General features: G+C 38.6%; 1 protein-coding gene across 14 annotated transcripts in view; it reads right to left on the bottom strand.

Moving 5' to 3' along the window:
• Positions 1–21995, bottom strand: part of CDC42BPA (CDC42 binding protein kinase alpha) — a 141924-nt gene that overhangs the window by 98294 nt on the left and 21635 nt on the right. For all 14 annotated transcript variants that reach the window (XR_001553791.2, XM_015856960.2, XM_015856962.2 and 11 more), the window contains 2 exons: positions 7517–7608; positions 2245–2328 (listed from right to left, as the gene is read on the bottom strand). Coding sequence is in view for 13 of the 14 variants with exons in the window: in XM_015856960.2 (XP_015712446.1) it covers positions 2245–2328; positions 7517–7608 (176 nt within the window). In the remaining variant the exon portion in view is untranslated. The remainder of the gene's footprint in view (positions 1–2244; positions 2329–7516; positions 7609–21995) is intronic.

The following is a 21995-nucleotide window of genomic DNA, read 5'->3' as shown; positions in this document are numbered from 1 at the left end:
TCAGAGGTTATATAATTCCAGTTGTTTTTGCCATGATTTAGCAGGAGGCTGTGCATTCCTCATGCACTCAAGACACCTACCTCTGGGCAACGTGCCTAGAGCTAACAGTAACAGCTATGATCACAGCAGATCAGCTGAGACAGTGCACAGCCGAGTAGTCTAAGTGGTTCCTGGACCTGGTGTTAATTCATGGCCAAAAACACACAGTAGAAGTGGTTCTTGTAATTACTCTAAGTGTTCAATTATATAAATTCATGCTTTTTTTGTGCCTTTACACTACTTTCAGATCAAAGAAAATTCTAGAGTAGCTGTAAGTGTATCAGTGAAAAAAACTGTTTATATATCAATAAAACTCTGTTTACACAAGGACACATAGTTATTTAATGTAACTAGTAACTGAACCTATTCCCTAAAGGAACGCTTGCATTTGTGCCCTCCCTCTCTAGCTCGCCAGAGAACCACGTGGCTGAGGACTTCCATCACAACACCCAGAGCACCAGACAAAGCAACACCTTCTCGTGGATGAAAGGAAGAGATGCACAGCAAACTCTATTCTTTCTTCCATAGACTCAATATGCACCTCTGGGGTCTGAATTTTTCAGGTATGTAATAACTCTGGCCTTACTGAAACCTCTGTAAGACCAAATCCTTTATCTCAACACTGCATGTAATCTTCATTAAGCACTGTCCATCTGAACTGCTGATAGAGACTTCTAGAGATCATCTGATCAAACTCCCTGGTGCAGATAAGTTGGTGTTCTGCATGTACATCTGTCATGTTATCATGGCCTTCAACCAGCATAGGATTCAGGTCTCTCAGCTACTTGGTGGGGATGTCTTAGCAGCTCAGCATTAGCACCTCCAGAAGCACTGCTTCCATGCTGCATAATGTGTGTCCTGATCTCTCCTGAGCCTCAGCTGGCACTGGCGTGGCACAAATGCACTTATGGTAACAGGTCTGAGAACACAACAGGAAGCCACTGCAGACATTCAGGTTATCCTTGTACTGGTAATATCCAGCTTTACACCACATCTGAATCGTCAACACAGGCAAGCATTAAGAAAACTGCTCTTCATAATACAAAAGAGGACAGTGACCTCATACCTCATTTAACTTCCATGTAATGAAGTTTTTGCATAAAGAACCCTCTCAGAGTTTGCAGTGAATAATCTGGCATTCACCAGCCTCTTAACACATACTTTGTGTTTTCATAAACGAATCTCACTTCCCATGAAGTCAATATAGGCATATACAAACAACTTAACTCCACCATTTACACATACACCTATGCATTTATACTCTTGAACTGTGTATTTTTCCCATGTATTCCTGTGTTCATGCAGCACACCACTAACAGAGCCAAAATGAGTCATCACTGTTCCAGAAGTAATGACAGCGATTCATTCATCAACATTATGAGTGACAAGTTATAGCTGCTGCACATCATGCCTTCTAATGCATTTTCCCTCCAGATGGTTCCCTTCCCTCTGCATACCCATGGATTACAAATACATGGAAAAACAGAGCTGCAATTCTTTTTAGGCTAACAGCTCAGACTTTCAGAAATTAATCTAGACTCAAGGGAAAAGTATTTTTAATACCTTTCACAGAGAAAATCTTGCAAACCTATTTATAACTTCACTTTAATGGAAAGAATTGGCAATTAAACTGACTTGAAAAGTGTACATCTGAAAATAGGGTGGAACTTTATTTCTGGTCTTTTATTTTTCACTAAAATAAAACCTACAATAAAGATGTGTGTCTTAAAGAGAAATACCTCTTTCTATTAAGATTATTCAGTAATTATTCAGATACTGAACAAAGATGAAATTCATTATGTATTAATTTGAAACTTTTGTTTCTAATTTTTTCAATCTGAACATTGGACTTCACACACCAGGAGTTATAAGCTTCATAACTTCATTACAGCAGAAAAAAATATACCTGCCAAAGACTACTGACATACGTGCATTACAGTGTTGTTCACATAGCAGTTAATTGTTGGGCAACTGCAGAAAAGGGGCACCATATTCAGCCCAATCTAAATCAAGACATCATGCCATCAACCCTTCTTATAAACTGCCTTAAGCTTACTTTAACATTAATCTTCATACTGTCATTAAGTACTGAAGCACCTCCTTAATCTCTATATACACAGTTTTCTAGTTGAAAAAGTAGTAAAAATTCAGAGGGCACAGTAAGAGGGTACAGAATTATTATAAGGAACATTTCTGTAGTCTTACTTCAGCTCTCTTCAGCATCTCCCACTTATTAAGTATCTTCATGGCAAAAACCTTATCTGCATTCTTCAGTTTTACCACTGCAACCTGGAAAAGATAAATGAAGGATAAGCTAAAACATTACAGACGCTGTTTTTCACTTCATGAAATCTTGAAGATGTTGTGATAGTTTTTTTCTTCAGTGTTTCTTACGCTTAACTTTATTATCCATGCACAGTACCATACCATCTCTATCCAGAAAGAGTAGCATCACAGCAGTACAGGATATTTATACTGGAGAAGATCCAAGTCTATTTCAAGCTTTCATTAAGTATCACACTTCCATTAAACATCATTCTTTCCAAGAGATGACAGATGAACAATACTATTTCTTATTACCACACTTTTTGCTCTATCATCTGCATGAAGTTAACAAGGACCGTACACTTTATGTTCTTGGTCCCTTCCTTCCAGTATTACACAGTAATTTAAATTACAGACCCGCACAGAAAAGACAACAATCTAGTAGTCAGTTCATAAAACCAAGAAACAATATATTTTAGGTTTTTGACACAAATTACGACTGTAGATCTGCTATAATTTCTACTCTCATTTCAAAAAAGGCGCTAGATGTTCTCTGAAGACATGGTAAGGTATTCTTTCACATTTTTCCACCTGAAGTTCAATGAGCCTTTTTATGACCACTCTTGTCAGTGGTACAGAAACTCTGAATTTCATATTTTCCAGAAAAGCAGAACTTAGAAAATACAAGCCCTGCTCCTATTTGCTGTTAAACATCACATACCATAGGCCCACATAATACATTAACAAAATCAACTGACCCAGTCTTATTCATAGAAAAGTATAGCTTGGGTTGATTATATTAAAAGCTAAAAATACTGCATCTTAGGAAAGCGTAAAGGAAGATATTTACATAAACGTGTTTTCAACTGTGAAGATGCCCTGGGCAGGGAAAGGTCTGTGTCTTAACCCAACTGGCCATCAACCTTTAACACACTCAGAGCTGCCAAAGTGAGAACAACCCACTCTAATACCATCTCAATTATAGAAAAGCTCCACTAGCAATACATTTTACCAGTTGTTCCCCATCTACCCCATTCTGTCTACTCCCTTTTAAGTAATCCCTAAGGCTTCAGGAAAGAAGTTCATTTATGTGCATACTTAGTTACAAACCAGCATGCTATCAACCAGATCATCATCTTACCCTGCAGGTCAGTGACAAAAAAAATACTAAGATTGACTCCTACATTCCTTCTGCTTCTTTCATAATCAGCAAACGAACTCTGTGCAAGAACAGTGATAACAGAAAGCGCACAAGAATGTCCCACAAACATCTTTCCACCACCTTCAAATGCGTCATCAGCTGCAGCAGCTTCATATGTAAGGCAAAAGTACACATTGCAATAATGTCTAACTTTAGTGTATCTAAAAGTGTATCTCCTGCTTAGCTACAGATTCATAGACAAAGCAGCTGTCACTTTGCATATGGGCAGCAGTGCATGACCAGCCCTGCTGCTGACACTGCTGCCTTGGGGGCTGGAAGCAAGAAAAGAAAAAAGACAATAGAGAAAGGTACTAGATCTACCTACATGTTTAAACTAGCTTAGGAAGTGACATGTTTAGAGGCTACTGCAAGCATAAAAACCGAGGCTCATGTCCTCAAATCACACCATGATACTTTTGAATCTGAAACACAAATTTGTTAGACAATCTCACGTCATTTCATAAATCGCATCTGTACTGAGCATCATAGTTTTCCACAGAGTTGCCAAGATTGCTGCTGCTTGCAGGGAAATTATCTTTACCTCCACCACCACTAACACAGTAGGACAGTCAGAGGATAAGGCAGAACACAGGGATTTTTAATCCAACTTTGGGATTCTTCCATTGCCTGCTCAGTGAAAGGCTTTTTGTGTGTCTGTTATGTGTTTTCCCCCAAAACTATATTCCTTAGTCTCTGAGTTACACATGCTTATTGCGTAACCATCTAAAATTGCAGTGCCCTACACAGCACTCACTTGGAGACAACCAAAGGAGTCACAGTGCTGCCTCTGGTTAACAGTTGGAGGGACCAGGCTTCACACAGTTGAGGACTTGGTACCCCAGAATGTGCTCAGTACTGAGCAGTGACTAAAGAATAAAAATGAGTTCACATTTCCCAGCTGTGTTTACAATCAGAGGCAGCCTTTTAACTCATGAAAGCCATTAATGTTATTCCATATCAATAGCCACTATGCACACACAAGACTTGATCATAAACATCACGACTCCTAGGCAATCACAACACCTTTTTGCAGGTGTCTCAGGGCTTAATGGAAGTAAACTCTAAACTGCTTATCTCAGGATTTGACTGTGAAACAATAATCTGACACTTAACAAAGAACAGTCCAATGCAGTTTTTGATTGGAACAGAAAAGGCTGAAAGCTGATTACAGACACCACAGTGTTTACGCACACACGTTATATGCTCTTTGTATAAATGCACAAGGACTGAGTGCTGTTTTGATGTACCCCTCTCTCCAGTGAAGCTGTCAAGACAGAAGAAAGAACAGCCACTCCTAAGTAGTTATCCTGAAATGCCTTCCTACTGGAATTTACTAAAAGAGGACGCACGATATATAAGATATTTACTTTTTGCGGTAGAAGTTTTGTTTGCTTGCTTGCTTTAATTTACATTTTCCTGTGAGCAGCTCAACAAAAATTATTGGTATGTGCTGATGTAAACATTTTGGTTTAGTCTTTTTTTTTTTTTTCCTTTCCCCTCATTCCTCAGCTTTCTGTACTTCCCACAAACAGCAGCACTGCGTGGCATCCTGCCGGTCACATCTTCTGCCGCAAAAAGTAACCAGCTTAAAAACAAAATGATTATTGTGCATAAATAACAAAGCTAGGCCATAAGCTACTACTGAACAGGGAAAAAAAAATAAGGGGGGGGGGGGGGAAAGGGCCAGCACTGCTTGATGGAGAGTAACCAGCCCCCCAGAAACTGAGTTTGAAAGCAACATTTAGGGAACTAACAGCTTTATCTCTCTTGAGAAACAAAAGTCATCTGAGCACAGCACTCCTTTGGCTTTTCTTACAGTTTAAGTCTTACAACAAATCTCTGGATTGATGGCAGGGGAAGAATGTTACTGTTCATTACTGGATGCCAGAATTCAGCAATGACTGCATCAGTTCTCAAAGCTACAAAAATCATCATCTTTGAAATATCAAAAACTACATAAATATTTGCTTGCCCAGCCAAGTAGCAATAGAATGAAAATTTCAACATTATTTAGAACCTTAAATCAGATTCATTTTCATACAGCTAAAAGACACCAGTAAGAGCTGTTGCCTACTGGAATCAGCAGTGCTCCTGCACTTGCCCTAGCAGACTCCTTCCAATTCCAAGCATGAAGTCTTTTCAGTTAGGTTTGTCCATTAAAATTTGTCGAACCATGTGCTGAACATAAGCAGAATGAAAACACCTGATGTCCACATCAGGAAGACATCTGTCTTTTCTAAAAGGCAGCACTTCCTAACTCTAAATCTTAAAAAAGTAAATGTATACATGGACAGGGAAAGTGGACATCATTAATTTGACAAAAAGGAAGCATTCTCAGAATGACAGCAAGCAGGCTAAGGACTTAGGGGAAAAAGAAAACCAGGAATCTCTTACAGTTATACGCCATCTTTACACCACTTGGCTTCATCAAAGTTGCATAAAAAAGGGAAATATTTACTGAGTATGAAAATTAAACACATTGAACAAGCCTGAGACTTGCTACCTGGAATAGCTTGGGTCTCTTTTGCAGTTGGCTAGAAAGAAAGTATATGTTTTTGATTTCTTAATCTGTTTCATCAAACTATTATCATCTACTGCATCATAAAAGTATTTCACAGTTGAATATTAATATACTGTTCAGTAGCTAAAAGAGTAGTAAAATTCATCTGCTCTTCTTTAAACATCGCTGTAATTTCACACAGAACTTGTTTTCCTAGGCGGATGTCTAAGTCTTGAAGTTTGTTTTTAAGCCAGTCAGTATCCTTAAAATAGATCAATGCAAGCATTTAAGAAGTCCTACTTTAAGAACATGTAAGAACAAATGTTTTCATTGAGAGAATCAAGTTTTCTCCTTACTACCCATTTTCACAATCAAGTACTCATGCCGTCTTTCTCAGGTAGGGCGTTACAAAGAAACACTGTTCCTAGAACTACCGCATTATGCACGGTCTCCAGAAGAAGATGGGGAAAGTTAAGCTGACACTATTTGTGGTATGATTCACTACAAAGAAGCTTCTTAAGAAAGCAATACAGGATTTTTTCTGTGGTTTAGCTGCTGTGCGGTTTGATGCTGATTCAGCAGACGAAACTGTCTTCTTTCAAAAACAAGACACAAGGCAGGTTTCACACACGGTTCTTCTGACAAGTCAGTGATTTTTCTTGCATCTTACGTGATTCATAAATGTACTAAGCTGCAACTGCTATGGCAGTAATGAGAAAAGTCATTGTTTCACGCAGAAACATTTGTCTTGAAATGGTGCATCCAGCACCTTCTCTGCAGCAAAGGTTAAGATTAATCATCCATGAACAGCTAATATCCATAGAATAATCTTTAGTCTTTTCTATAAAGAATCATTAGTCCAGACAGAGCAAAAAAAAACCAAAAGAGATGAAGTAAACTCTATCCTTCTTGTTGTCTTTTATATGCCTGCCCGAAGATGACATTTACACTGAGGTATCATCAGAGCATGCACTGATATACGCTACAGTAAAAAATCCCCATTCCTTAAAAACTAACTATAGAAATTTCATTTTCCATAATCACAGATGCGAAAAGCCAAATTTTCACACAAAGTAAATGTTCCTAGAATGTCAGTAGCAATATCTGTTAAGTCTGAAAGCAGTTTTCAAGAACAATTTAGTCATTAGGATAATTAGAAAAGACCAGATCTTTATACTGTCAGTACTTCAGAGTCCATCTGCTGACTAGAAAGTACAGTCAAGCAAATAGTTTATCGTCAGATGGTTGAAACACCATCTTTCACCCTTTCATATGTATGTCTCTTCTCTCAAAATTTAAGGGACTTAAACTACAGTGAGCTGTCAGAGAATATATAAATCCAAATATACTTGCATCAATTATTAGGTTAACCTATATCATCCATTATGTCCACATCACATACAATTTGTACATATGTACACAATATATGGGCTGTCAACTGTCTTTCTTCAGCACCACAGATGTGCAAAAGCATATTCAGATCCTTCCTCCTGCCTATCTCATGGACATACCTCACCAAAGGCTCCCCGACCAATCACCTTCAGGATTTCAAAATCTTCTTTATGTAGTCGCATCTGTTTCACTTTAGACGTAAATGGTTTGGCTGAAACAAAAGAAAAATATCAATCATTAAACAACAACAAACAATGTAACAGTAGCATAAAATAGATGTAATTAGAGTCCTGAAAACAACAGACTACTTCTATATCTGTGTTCTATAATGTAATATTGCAAATTCAAAGCTGGAAATAATAACCAATAAAAACTAAGCCAAAACTTCTGTGACAGAAAGGGTGTTTTTGCCCTGAAGAAAACAGTCGCTGAACAACATGGTCTTTTGTGTTCCAAGTTGTCTATGTATAACATCATCTGTTACTGCATAAGCAAAGTTTAACATATTGAGGAATTCACTTTTTGACCTTTAGATGCCATTCATTTCTCTGCTAAACAGCTCTTGTATTTGATATAAAATTAAAGTGCTGATGAAAAATGACTGGGAGGGTAACACTGGTCTTGACTCTGCATCATGCAATAGTTTTAAAGACAACTTCAGGAACACTTCATAGTCAGTTCTTAGCTCCTGGAAGTGGTAACAGTTGTATTCGCAAGGCATTATTTGCGCATTTAGTGGAAAAACCACACAGGTATAAAACTGATTTATAAAGCGATCAGAAGAACCCAAAACAAAACAAGAAACCCACCCACTCAAATCCAAATCTGGAAATAATGTTCTTCTTGATTCTCACATAGTTTGACTGTACAAGTCATAACATAACTGGTATCACTGCACAACAAAAGTAATAGCGTTCTTTAGAATTTTCCTATCAGCCCCCTTTTTCCTTCCCAGCATCCCTGGCAGCGCACCAACAACTGCACAAGAGCTGACACAGAGAGGTTGAGAAATCTGAACTTCATTTTTCTAAGAATGGGCAAAACAAGTGACAAGTACTTCTTTACTGGGAGAACGTGAGTGACTTAACCCAAGTACTACAACTACTGAACAAATTCAAACTAGTCATTAAAGTTGTTTAACTTGAAAAACAACTGATTGAAAACAAACGCGCCGTTCTTGACTTCAACATTTTTTGACTATTATAGGCCTGGCTACAGTAACAGGCAAAATATCTTGTTAACAAGCAACAGCATAGCTGTTTAAACCACAAAACTCTTTCTTGTTTTATATTGTAAAGAAAGGCCTGTCGTTCTTTAATTATTACATTTTGGAATCTTCCAGGGTTCCCATAGGGACAATGGAAAAATAAACATCATTAAAACTGATTCGCTAAAATACAACAGCCTAAAATACGCTTGGATTTGGTTTAATGACTTGTAGTATCAGTGTCAGCGGAAAAGTTTGCAAACCCTTCTCTTTAATATTTTTTAATCATCTCTAGCAACAGGCATGTCAATGTATAGCCAACAGTTTTAGGAAGCAAGATACAGCCCAAGAAAAGCAAAAAAGACTTGCCCAAGGAATGTGCTCTAAATAGCTTGTTCTAAAAAGGGTCAGCGTGCTTCATCATCAACGTTGTTTGTCTGTTGTGCAAACATTTGATAATCTTGCAGCAACAGCAATCTCTAGTACAGAAAATCTGGCCTGGTCAAGGGTCTTGGAAGGCATATCTTCAGATTGCAATTTCATGCATCGAGCTTTGCAGACTATGAGGTTAATGGGCAGAATTTTTGCAACTAGTTTGGCAATGCTGTACGAGCCGTTATGAAGACAGCAAACCCCAAGGACAGGAAACAGCTTTCAAAATGCAATTTGCACACAGGGGTCCTTGTGATATAAAGGGCTCTGGAATTTAAATATTCGGGGATACAGCCATCCTTTCTATTTCTATGCTCGTCCCCTTGAACTGAATCATAAGGAAATTAATAATTAGAAAATAACATTCCCTTTATCAGAGAGTTGCAGTTTCCTTGATGAATACTAGGGTCTGTCTGCAGCTTTTTAATAGCAAAAGGTGCCATGGGAAGGGTGGGCATTTCCTTCAGCACTTCATTCAAAGTAACAGGAATAGGGAGCAATAGCTTTTCTCCCTCCCACATCCCTTTTCACAACTACTAACAAAGCACCAAGGAGCAGCAGTTTGTTATGCCAAATTGAATTCTTTCTCTTCCAAAGCAGCAGAGAAGTACCGGCAGCCCAACCTCCTCCTCCTCCTGTACTCATTCAGCTGAGATCCCCAACTTAGCAGGAGCCACAATCTCATTATATAAAACTTACAGATTTGCCAATATGTCATTTATGGCCACAAGCTGCTGAGCCATATATAGAGATGGGTTTTCTCAAAAATATTCACATGTTGTTGTTATTGCCACAGAATGGAGGGATACAACTTAATCTGCAAGAACTATTCTACAAAAACACTGGTCACCACTTTGGATCTTGACCTGCTTGGGAAAACGGAATTACCATCCTCTTGGCAAAGATTCCTTACACTTAATCAATTACATATGGCCAGAAAAAGCCATCTAACAACTCAGCCTCAAGGGAAACCAACATAGTAGAAGTCAGGCTAAGCTATTTTCTAATGAGGTGAACCTGTCATGACTATTTTAAGTAATTTAAGTCTCTATGGGTTGTTCCTCACATTTTATGTTTGAGGCATTCATTCCATTTCTGTTTATAAAGCAATCAAACTGTTAAAAAAAAACAACAGTATGAGAAGAATTCTATAATTGTTTCAAATTCTTCCAGCTAAAAGCAGACTGTAATTTCACCTGGAGTAACACGTTAAAAGCCCATCACCAGGGCTCCTTCTGGCAAAGCAGACATACCGAGGAGCATACATTCCAGATCATATGGATTCTGAAGTAGAGACATCAAACTTGAACAGCCTGACAAAGTGCAAGGTGAAGCATTCTGTAAGCAGTGCTAAGAAATATTTAATACCAAGAGATTTCATTTTTAAACTGTTGGAGATAAAAGCCCACCTCCTGAAGAGCTGATGGGGAGGAAAGCAACACTGTCAACCCAGTGCAGGTTAGTATCATAATTATAAATGTTCGCAATAACAAACAACAATCAATAGTAATTTAAAAAGCAACAAAAAACTCATAAAATAGAGCAGTACCGGAGTCTCATTTGCAAAGTTAGTCTTACTGTCTCGTTCTCTTTCCCTCCAATTCCCAGTCTGCAGAGATTGGGCAGAGCAAGCCCTGCAATTCTCATCTGTCAGGGCTGACCTCTGCTTGGGGTGGCTCCTTCTCTCTTTCCCTCATCTGCAACTGACCCTTTCCCTCCCCAGTGAAGCACTGTAGAGAACCAGAGCTGCTTTATGCACAGGCTGAAATTAAAGCCCCAGTGAGATGAGGACCAGATTGACTTCCTAAAGAAAGTGCTAAGTATTGCAGGCCTGGAGCTGAAACTGACTAAAAACTCACGCCCACAACCAATTCATAAATTTAATGAAACACAATGGGACAATGTCAGGGAATTCTAAATTCCCCCTGGTGGCTCACTGATGCCATAGTTATTTTACTGGTAAGGAGGACAAAAAAGCTTCAACGAAAGTGTCTATCTTCTACTGGCAGGTCTCAGTGAGTATCTATGCCCTGCCTCTCCAAGGAACGTGCTTCCTCCTCAGTAACCCACACAGCAAAATCAGGTTTCCACCCACTGCCCTGTTCCATATAACATACCTCAGAAAGCCAAAGATTTAGAAACTAAATGCTACATCCATCAGGGCTGTCGACAGAAATGATGAAAGATCATTATGAAGGAAACAAAGAAGAATACAGCAGCCATGGAACACCAGCTGCTTGCCGTCTCAAGAGGAAACCCCCTTTCCTTCACCAGTTAAAAAATAATTATAAAAACACAGAGTGAGCATTCCCTTGCTAGGGAGGAAACCCACACAACCTGAGACACTGTCACTCAACACGCTCCCAGAAGGCTCTTGGATTCCTCCTAACAGTTCTTGCAAACACAAAAGAAACAAAACAAAACCAAAGAAGAAAGCAGAACATGCTGAGATAGCCCTGTTTTTGAAGGCATTCTGCAGCTTTGAATTTCTGCTACGTTCCTGAAAGTTAACAAGTGCTTTTATTTTACACGTTCAATCCTGAACTCGTTTTCAACTGGCTTTATCAGTTGTGATTACGAAATGCATTAAATGCAGGCCCGAGTTAAGAAAACCACAACTGGACACTTCAAAAAGCTTCAGAGAAGAGGTGTGAGAATGCTCCTTCCATAACCAACACAACTCCTCCGAAGAAACAACAGCCAGTCAGCAAGGCAGAGCTGCTGAACGAGCTGCTTGACTTCATTGAGATGAAGCATCCATCCCCTCCTTGCTACCCACCTCAGACTGACAGGGCAGCACACAAAAGCTTTCTGGCAGCTTCTTGTCTCTTCGGAACACATCAGGGACAAAACTTGGTAGATAACAGCCGAACCACAGAACTTTATTTAAGACTATGTAAAAAATAACAAGCCTCAAATACCCTTCTCAAGTTTTCACAGTTAAGGGTCAATTTTCAGTCCCTCATAACATTTTTAACATGTTTTTCCTGATGAACAATTAAGTGCCAACATCTGTATGCACAAGTTAAGAATCTGTCATTTTCCAAGAATGAGAAGTATGTCCACAAATTCCTGCACTATGGTACAGACAGACACAATATTCTGGATCCTGAGGGAAAAGAAAAAAAAGCAAGTAATCTGTTCTCATCTGGGTCAGCTGGAGATCATCCAGCCATCTTTGGCTGCAGCCACCACAAAAGATTCTTCAGCAGGAATTTTAAAATCAGAGACAGAAATAAAATCTCTTTCCCAAACATACAAGAATAGTTCTGTTCCACCCCCAAAGTCTCAAATGAAAAATAACCCATGTGTTCATAAAACATTTGCTGCAGGTCTGGGTAACCCTTCTACACTACATCAAGATACAGCCCTTACTTTTTCATGTTACTGTTCTTTCTTGTCACACAAGTTTTGGTGACCCACTTTATGTTTAAATATTATCACACCAGCAGCAAAATGAAATATTAAACTTCAGTTCATCCTGCTGTGCACTGAACTCTGATGCGATCGTTGTAGCATTGACAATATAGTCTTTACCACAGGACCCCTGTTTCACCTAGCACAGAGGTGTGCAGGTGCTCTGGAAGTAAAATAAGAGCAATGAAAAATAATAATATATCACAGAATAGCCTAGTTTGAAAAGAACCACAATGATCATCCAGTTTCAACCCCCCTGCCATGTGCAGGGTCGCCAACCAGCAGACCAGGCTGCCCAGAGCCACATCCAGCCTGGCCTTGAATGCCTCCAGGGATGGGGCATCCACAACCTCCTTGGGCAACCTGTTCCAGTGTGTCACCACCCTCTGTGTAAAATATTTCCTCCTAAATGTATGTGGTGATTAGAAAACCTGAAAGGCTAATAAAGGAGGAAGAAGGTGGTCATGTGCCCATAAAGCTCAATGCTGCTTAGACACCATCCCTCATGCTGTCTGACAAGTCAAGATAAGACTTCACATTCCACAGTAGCTGAAATAACTCAATTTGCTGTTATTTGACTGCCTAAAATCACCCCATGCTTACACTCAAATAAATTGGACCTGTGTTAAGAATTACTAAATGTTCTGAAGCATCAAAATAAGAGTATTCTATTTCAATGTCTGTTTAGAATTTATAAACTCTCAAGTCCTTAAATTTATCACATAAAAAAAGAAGTTATCACTACTTAATGACCACACTCCTGAAAAATACTATCTTACTCTTTGTGGTGACCATGAGTTGGCAACTACCTGAGCAATGTGTGAAGACTGCTCAAGAGACAAATCATAGCAAATTTCTATGAGTGGGGAACAAAGGGGAAGGGAGGGAAATGAGCACCTGTCAAGTAACAGATCTCCCTTCTGAAGAATGGATATTTTCTAACCACAAAAGAAGCCTGTAAAGCCCCCTTCAAGGGTGCTGTGGAGGCATCATTAATTCTGCAATTTCCTTTGTTCTGCATGCATGCTTCTGCATCCTTAATTAAACAGTCGTTCTAAATATACAGTTTAGATAATTCTCTCAGTTGAATAAAAATAAAAAAATAACTTCTAGGAATTCTGCTGCATACCATTATAACATAGGAGTGTCTTACCAGAACAAAGGCAGTGACTTTGGCCCACTGAAAGCAGGCACCTACCTACCATGACTGCTCAGCAACTGAAGGGCCTGCACTGCAGGCTGCTATTCACCCTACACAAACTGCCTGCTTGTTTAGTCACTCTGCTCTATCCCCATGTATCCCCATGTCATTTTACCATGCAGCCACCTCCAGTTTCTCCACATCCACACCTCACTCACTTTTAAGTCAGTCTGCTCACAGCTGTCCTTCTTAACCATCAAATCCCCTCGAGTCACAGAAGCCTCCAGCTGAGCACAGCTCTCTTCACTGCCCTAACTGCTAGTTTTATGGTTTCCTCCCTTTCTTTCCTAACTGTCTTCTGCCCACCTTCAGACACTCTACCAAAGTCCCAGCACAGGCAATGAAGACTTGCCACCACCCTTCCTCCAGTTTCCCCCATGTATTGCCTTTCTCCTTTTACCATAAACTGTCTTGAGGGCTTTGCTCCCACTTATTTTCCATTAAGTTACAGCTGACTAACATGTACTTGAGCTGTACGACAGTCCATCTTCCTTTTCCTTTACAATTTTGAAGTCTGTTTTATAGTCATCTACGTAAAGAAAATATACTGTGGTCACATCCAATGTTTAGCTGATACTGACAGCTGATACTACAACTTATGTGAGCAACTTACCTTCTTTCTTTTCATTTATAAGAAAAAGTAGTAAAATCTTTGTTAAACGCCAAAGCTCTTTTGATCACTTTAAGTTAAAGGATGTGCTCTAAGACTTGTGGACAGTGGGGGCAATCAGATTCTTCAAACTCCCCTCCTTGAAAATGATTTGTTTGTACAGCTATATATTCTTAGCATCTACATATGCTTAAAACTTGTAAGAATGCAGACCTGCCAAATCTCACACACTGAGCACATGAATGATTTGAATCTCGTTTCTGTCCTCCATCACAGCGCTTTTATCCTGAAGTATTCACTAGGCTTCATTTCAGACCCATCCCAGCAAGTTGGAAGGGCCTCCAAGCAGAAGGCTGATAATAGAGTCAAGCTGTAATAGCAGACACACAGCTCTACAGCACGTCAGAGGCAAGCACCCACCAAGTGAACTGACGTATCGTGTAATAGAATACCTTTTTTCCTCTTTACAAGCATAGCATAAGCCTGCTCAAAACCACATGAGTATACCCCAGACAGCATATTTCACTGATGCTTTTACTCATGTTTGCATTACAACAGTTCTCCAAAGTCCCAGTCACAAATGGAGAACTCCAGGAGATGAGTATCATACAAGCGCATACAGTTACGGTTCTCACTCTGCCCCCACAGACAAAAGGTTTGAAATGAAAGCTGCTGTCTGAAGTCATGCAGTTGTGATCCAGACCTCACAACTAACTGAAGTTCAAACATAACAAGCAAGTTCAAAATACATCGAAGTGATTCTTTTCTTTTAGAAGTTATCACTCGCTGTCATCAGATAAATTGACTTTTGAACAGTGCCTGCGTTTATTTTACACTGACTGGTATGTCCAATAGGCTGCTCTGAAATCAGCAAAAATGAGATAGTACAACGAAATCGTACAGTACTTCATTAATAAATCACAGTAAAATGTTGATTCTGAGCATCAAGTCACTAAGTGCAATAAGAAACAATACGTTACTGCAGATTCTTCAAGTTCCTGTTCACAGTTCTTCCACCTCTGTCACTTAGTCTATATGCCACTCCCCATACCATTTCAATGCCATCACCCCATATTAATTCCACTATAATTACAGCACACTTTTTGGTCGCTCTCTGTATGCAAGCTGACCAACCACATTTCCCAGGCAGGTTATCGCACTGCTTATAGTTAGTGTTAGTTAGTTTTCAACCAGTACCACAGTCCAGCTATTTCATATAAATATTTGAATGGAAACTGCACTTCAAAAATATATAAATAAATAAATAAAAGAGACCAGTTACAGGTATTAAAATAATTGAGAAACATGTTTAAGTCATAAGAAAAATGAATACTATGAAATAGGGAAAGATATCAATTTTATAGAGTCACCAAATGCAGAAGAAAATCAAGTACAAGTAAACCCTTGAAGATTTAGTAAAATGCAAGGTGGGGAAATCTACATATATCAGTATATAAAATGAGAAGAAACACTACTTTCAGTATCAACGCAAGACCTCGGAAGACTGACAGCAGTCACAAAGGAGCACTATAAGGCCACTGGCTTAAAAACGTCAAACGAAGCTCTGCAATATATCAGAAGTACAACACTGCCCACATAAAACAAACTCAGAGGAACATTTTAGGCCACTGTTCTATGTCTAACATAGAAAACAGACAAATAAGGAAAAATAATACATTAATTAAGCTAGACTCCAACCTTTTGGCTACACGACAGCACTCATTCCAAAGTCTGAAGGACCCAACTGATGCAAACATCCTGCTACGTTTGAAAGAAAGATATTTGTTACCTACTCTTATAATCACCTTTTCTAGATTTAAAATAATGGGTACATAATTCATCAGGCCTCCCCAGAGTCTTCCATTCTCCAGAATGAAGAGCTCCAGCTCTCCCAGCCTGTGCCCATAGGGGAGGTGTTCCAGCTCCATGACCATCTTTGTGCCCCTCCCCTGGTCCTGCTCCAACAGCATCATCAAAAAAAGCTTCTGTTACACATCAAGACCTCTACAAAATACAGATACAAGAAGGATTTAAAGTTCTCTAAACTTAGATGCAATCCCAAATTCTCTCAGCTACTTGCTTCTCCTGTCATGCCGGAGGTTTTTGTTTTGTTTGCTTTTGTTGTTGTTTTAATTATGGTGTGAACGTTCCCATGAACGAACTTCCAAGAGCACGTTATTCCTTGGTTATTGTAAGGACTTCTCAGCTTCCTTCCTGCACTCCATAAGATCTTACGATTAAAGCTGGGTGGTTGACCTGGAAAATTGTGCTTCATGTGTTAAGACATTACATTTCAAAAAAGACAATACCGAAGTACACAAGCCTTCTTTAACAAAAGAACATACAACTACTTGAATAGGCTCTATTGCTGTATTAAAAGTTGAAATGCACAATAGTCAAGGGAGTAAAGCTTTTTCCTCATTTGAACTCACTCAACTGGCACAAGATCCCTTTCCCACTCTCCCAATCCCTTGGGTCCCTACAAATCAAGACCAAAACAGGACCCAGCTGTCTCTGCTTGTTCAAATCCATTCAATTACAGCTGGAAGGCAGAATATTTCCTGACAAAACTTCCCTCTGGGACACTTATTCATGTGAACAAAACACACAGACCAATCAGATACAATCAACCACAGCAGAGCATTAAGCTTGTTAAGTATGGTAGCATATTTAACAGAAGAAAGTAGTTATTACAGCTGTAATTAAGCACTAGCAAATGAATTAACATAGGAAACATTAACCGCAAAGGAATCAAAGATGTAGTCCTGACCATCAATTCGGATGGGAGGATCTTGTCTGCTACCCAAAGGCCTGAAAGCACAGCTCCATTACTCTCAACTGTGCTCCCGCAGCTGACCCAACACTTGCCTCAGCTGATTAATCAGTGGTTCAGGCTGTGATTACCGATCTCCCATACATGGGCCCAATACTAAATACCGCCCCAAACTAAAACCTAAGCAACAGCACATCTGAAAGAAAGGAAAAAAAAGTTTCCAAATGCTGAATAAATTTAATTATTTGCATCACAACAACAAAGAGGAAGACTTCAGCCATTACTACTTTATTCGCGTCTACGGACTTCTGAGAGCTCTCCAAGTTGGAGACCGTTCCTACAAACATTCTTCAGCTTAGTTCTGTATTTGTCATGAACAGAAATTCCTGAATAATAGACACACCACCTGTCCTTCCTCTTTTCCTTCCCTCAGGTCAGATAAGTCTTGCAAGCTCATGACTCTCTGGCCCCATCTAGACTGTGAGCTCTTCAGGGCTTGCGTGAGTAACTGGAATAGACATATTGATGTCAAACTTAAAAGTCCCGTATGGAAGTTTGCGTTTTCAACTGAATACTTTTCAACTCAGTAAGGCACAAAGCTAATACTAAGGGATTCTAAATGCTGCTTACATTATCACTAGAGCTGAAGCATTCCAAAATCTCTAGTCAGATTTTATTTACTGTCCTTACTTTAATATCCATATTATTAAAGACCCTGTTAAAGGATTGTCTTTGTAAAATGTTACAGGTTTCCCCCACACTCATTCCCGATTTCAGACCTTGTAACAGTCTGTTGATAACAGTGTAGCACAGCAGAAGAACAACTGAGGGAGGCGCAGAAAATACTCAGTGTCAAGTCTTTAGGGAAAAAACTGGTTATCCTAGGGGAGTTCCTAAGAGTACTCAGAATGGCAAAGAACAAAACGGGTCAGAAAATCCGAGTAATGACAGACAGTTAGAAAAGCTCCTAGCTGTAATTTTGCTTAACCTGCCTGCTGTGGATTCATTGATAATTGACAAATTCTATCATCATTTTGTAATGTTTTGTCCTACAAATTAGAACAGATCGGGAACAATTGAAATTGATATATTCACAAATTTACCCATGTCCTAAGACATTAATGTTCACTAGCAGTTAAAAAAAATACGTATATTTCTATCACCCCAAATACCCTACACTTTCACTGTGCATAGTATCAAACATCACCTGAATACTGATCAGTTTTGTTAGCTTTATTACAAATGAATGCATGAGAACAAACCGAAGCCATATGGTACAGGCAGCCCAGCTCAGAAGATTCAGCTTCAAACTGATCTGCCAGTATTCCTTCACCAGAAGCAGCAAGGAGGAACCGCCTCTGCCAAAGAGTCATGACATGCTCTCCCAGCCAGCCACCAGTGCAGAATGCCATGACTCACAACTCACACCAATTCCCACATCAAAACCTCTCTTACTGCTATCTCTTCTGTTCTACAGCTCCCCAGTGCCCCTGTATGGTGCCTAAAGAAGCTGCCAGGAACAAGAGATGGGTACAGATGCCATTACATTTGTTTTCTTCACAAATATTTTTATTAGATTATTAAATCAACAAAGGGTGAGAATGCAAAATTGAGGAAGCCCGTTAAATTTAGTACCTCCTTTACATTGTATTTAGTACCTTAGTAATGCACATCTTCCTTAAACAGGCTTAGCATTATTGGAAATTATAACTTACAGATATATAATAACAGGTAAAATGCAAAAGTGATTTATCAGCCCTGAATCTGACAAAAAAACCAAATCAGTTACACTGGTCTGAGCAAATAACAGCTGCAGCCATTTAAGAAATGGTCATCTGGCATTGAATTTAGAGACAAATGCTGCTCCTTCAGACCATAACAAGCACAGTTCTCCAAAGGCTCCATGCATCAGCCGTCTGATCCAAGCACAACGCACCCGATCAACAACGACAGACTTCAGAAAGCAAAGCAGCTGCCACTTCCACAGCAGCTCCTGTAAAACTCAACACATGTTCCCTGTTCATTGTTGAACAACTTTTTAAGTGCCCCCCAGCTTTCATTTTTATCGGTAAAGCTAAAAAGGGTCAAAACAACAACTTGCTTACGCTATGACTCAGAAGCGTTACTCTATAATTTCTACTATATTTTCTGTAGCTCAGTATCTCTAGCATTGGGAGAAAGCTTTAGTTCTTACAAGTCAGACCAGGAACATATCAGAAATCACAGCAATACAGAAGCAAACAGAAGAGTTAATGCCAAATAATGGGCCAAGGCTCAAGAACATGTTGGAAGTTCCTTTAGCCATAGTAGTTAATATCTGCTATAACACAGAGAATTTGGTATAAAAATCTATACTTGAAAATTTTATAGTCAAAACTGCAGTTAAGTATGTTCTAAAAGATCTTACTATATTTGAATTAGTATAGATACTTATTGCAATATTATATTTTAATTCAAGTTGTGCCATTTAAAAAGAAAATTCTCAGTCACTCTCAGCAACAAAAAATTAGGTGCATTTCTCAAGTACACCTCTCTTCTAATGCTTCTCCTTCCCTCTGATAGCTTTTCCATCTTATTTGGAGTGCAGAGACTGGAACACTAAAATAGAAATCCTACTTTAAAGTGATTTCTGTCAAGCATGTACATCTGTGAAACAGCTTCTTTGGCTCTTAACGCTTTCTGCTCAATGCTACGGCAAGTACATTTGTTCTTCTTTAGAATTCAGGCATCAAGATACGTATGTATCACAGTATCGACTATCTGTATCAAGAAACTGACTCCGCAATTCAAACATTGGATCCTATTCCAGTGCACAAATTCAGAAAGGCTGAAGAGAAGGCAGGGCAACCTAGGAATGTAACAACTCCAGCTGATGTCATTTTACTCCATAAAGCTTTACTCTAAGTCTAATAACAGCCTCATTTTGACAGCTTTCCAACATCAAGAGTCTTTACACATTTTCCAGCAGCTTTTCCACCAGATGCTAAAAAATATCACATTAATGAGCGCAACACACTCAACAGCTAAGCCAGTGTTAAACGATGGATGTAATTACTTCTTTCCAAAGAAACACAGCGCCTTAATTCTTTCTGGGAACTCTGAGTTTAAAACATTTCTTAAAGGTATCAGAAATTTATTGTATTGTTGTTAAATCCCAGCCAAGACCAAGTACTAAAGTAGCATGTACACTTTATTTCCTTTTAAGTATACAAACATACATATGTATATATATATATATATATATATATATATATATACACGCATGCAGACATGTTTGTATACACATTCACCCATACATGCATATGAACAGAAGAAACCTATGTGTACGTAGAATGATATGGAATTCTGAGTATGAATTAAATACCACCTATAAATCCAGAGGGCCTCAGTCACATGATTCCATCACCGATCACAGCATTAGGTACAATTATATACTGCACGACTTCTGGCACTACCTACAGATTCTCGCTGCTGGGACAAGTTTACATTGCACACTTTCCTATGCATAACTGGTGAGCCCAGATCTTATTATTGAGTTTGACATGCATTTAATTTAAGAGAATAAATAAATAAATAAATAAATAAATAAATAGTAGTATTAAAGAAAATAATTAAATTAATTTAATTAATTAAAACATTACTACCACTAAATAGTGTCTAATACTGGGAAGATGCTTGATCCTTATTTCCCATTCCATTTAGTTCTCACATCATCTTCCTTAGGTCTCAAAACGTTTTATTCTTCCCTTGCCCTTTATTTTAGGAGCATGTTTATTTCCTTAACGTACAAATAAGAATGCACATCAGTAACAGCACGAGCAAGGAAAAAAGCAGGCGTGCTCATGAATTTCATGCTTTTCCCTGATTTTACTTAGCATGGTAACCAATTCTTTTAAAATACTTGAAAAATGAAGGAGGAAAAATATCTGCAACTGTATCTGAAGTTTCTTCACAACATTTGATATGTATTTGTATTTAAAATATTTTATAAATATAATGATTTATATATAGATATAACTATTCTGTTTGTGCACTGCAATAAGCACCACCTTTTAAAACTCACAACACAGCGCATCCCTAAATTAAACGCAATATCCTGCAAATACAAAATCATTATCAGAAGTAGAGAACTAAGCTGGTTTCAGCCACAGGATTTCCTGTGGTTGTACCATTACTCTTCAGTCACATAATCAGTTAAATGTGGTTTCCTATGACACCGCATGAGGAAGCCAGGAGGAACTTGCCCATCTGTCAACCAGTATTACAAAAGAATAAAGAAAGTACAGCAAGTGATATCAGAGATCATAAATAGCCCATAAATATCTACAGAGAATACTTAGATTCACTGAAAGGAGAAAACCAGAGAGATCAGAACAATTACTGATGAACAATAACTATGCATTAACAAAGCAGCTCTGATTTGTTTCTACCCTACTGCAAGCCGTAAGGTATAACATAAGGCGTCTTTCAGTTTAGGAGATTTAATGAATAAACCTAAATAGAAATTACATTATCAGTATGCTTGTAACCTGAAGATCTAACTCGATCTATACAAATAGAAAAATAACCATAGCAAGCATTAACTCTACTTACAAACTAGCCATAAAAACATATGTTTTGTGGGTTTGCTAAATGATCATGAAATGCAAGATTTCAGACTAAATATCAAAACAGATACGCTGCATTTATCTTTGACCTGATTTCAACTACTACGTAAGGTATAATGCAGATGAGGTCAGATGGAGGAAGAAACAAAGGGTATGGAAACGTTTTCTAGTATGCATTCATGGCATACTAATATATAACTTATGTGTGGGTACCAACAAGTATCCAAAGAGATCGAAAGTTGATGAAGCTTTAAGTAGCTACAAACATCTTAAGGCATAAAAGTGGGCTTCAGGCACCGCAATGCAATAGTTGCATTATTGAAACCTCAGTTTAGGAGAAATCAATAAATA

This window comes from Coturnix japonica, chromosome 3 (assembly GCF_001577835.2).
Source record: "Coturnix japonica isolate 7356 chromosome 3, Coturnix japonica 2.1, whole genome shotgun sequence".
Classification (NCBI taxonomy): Eukaryota; Metazoa; Chordata; class Aves; order Galliformes; family Phasianidae; genus Coturnix; species Coturnix japonica.
This window is presented reverse-complemented; position numbering and strand designations above follow the sequence as displayed.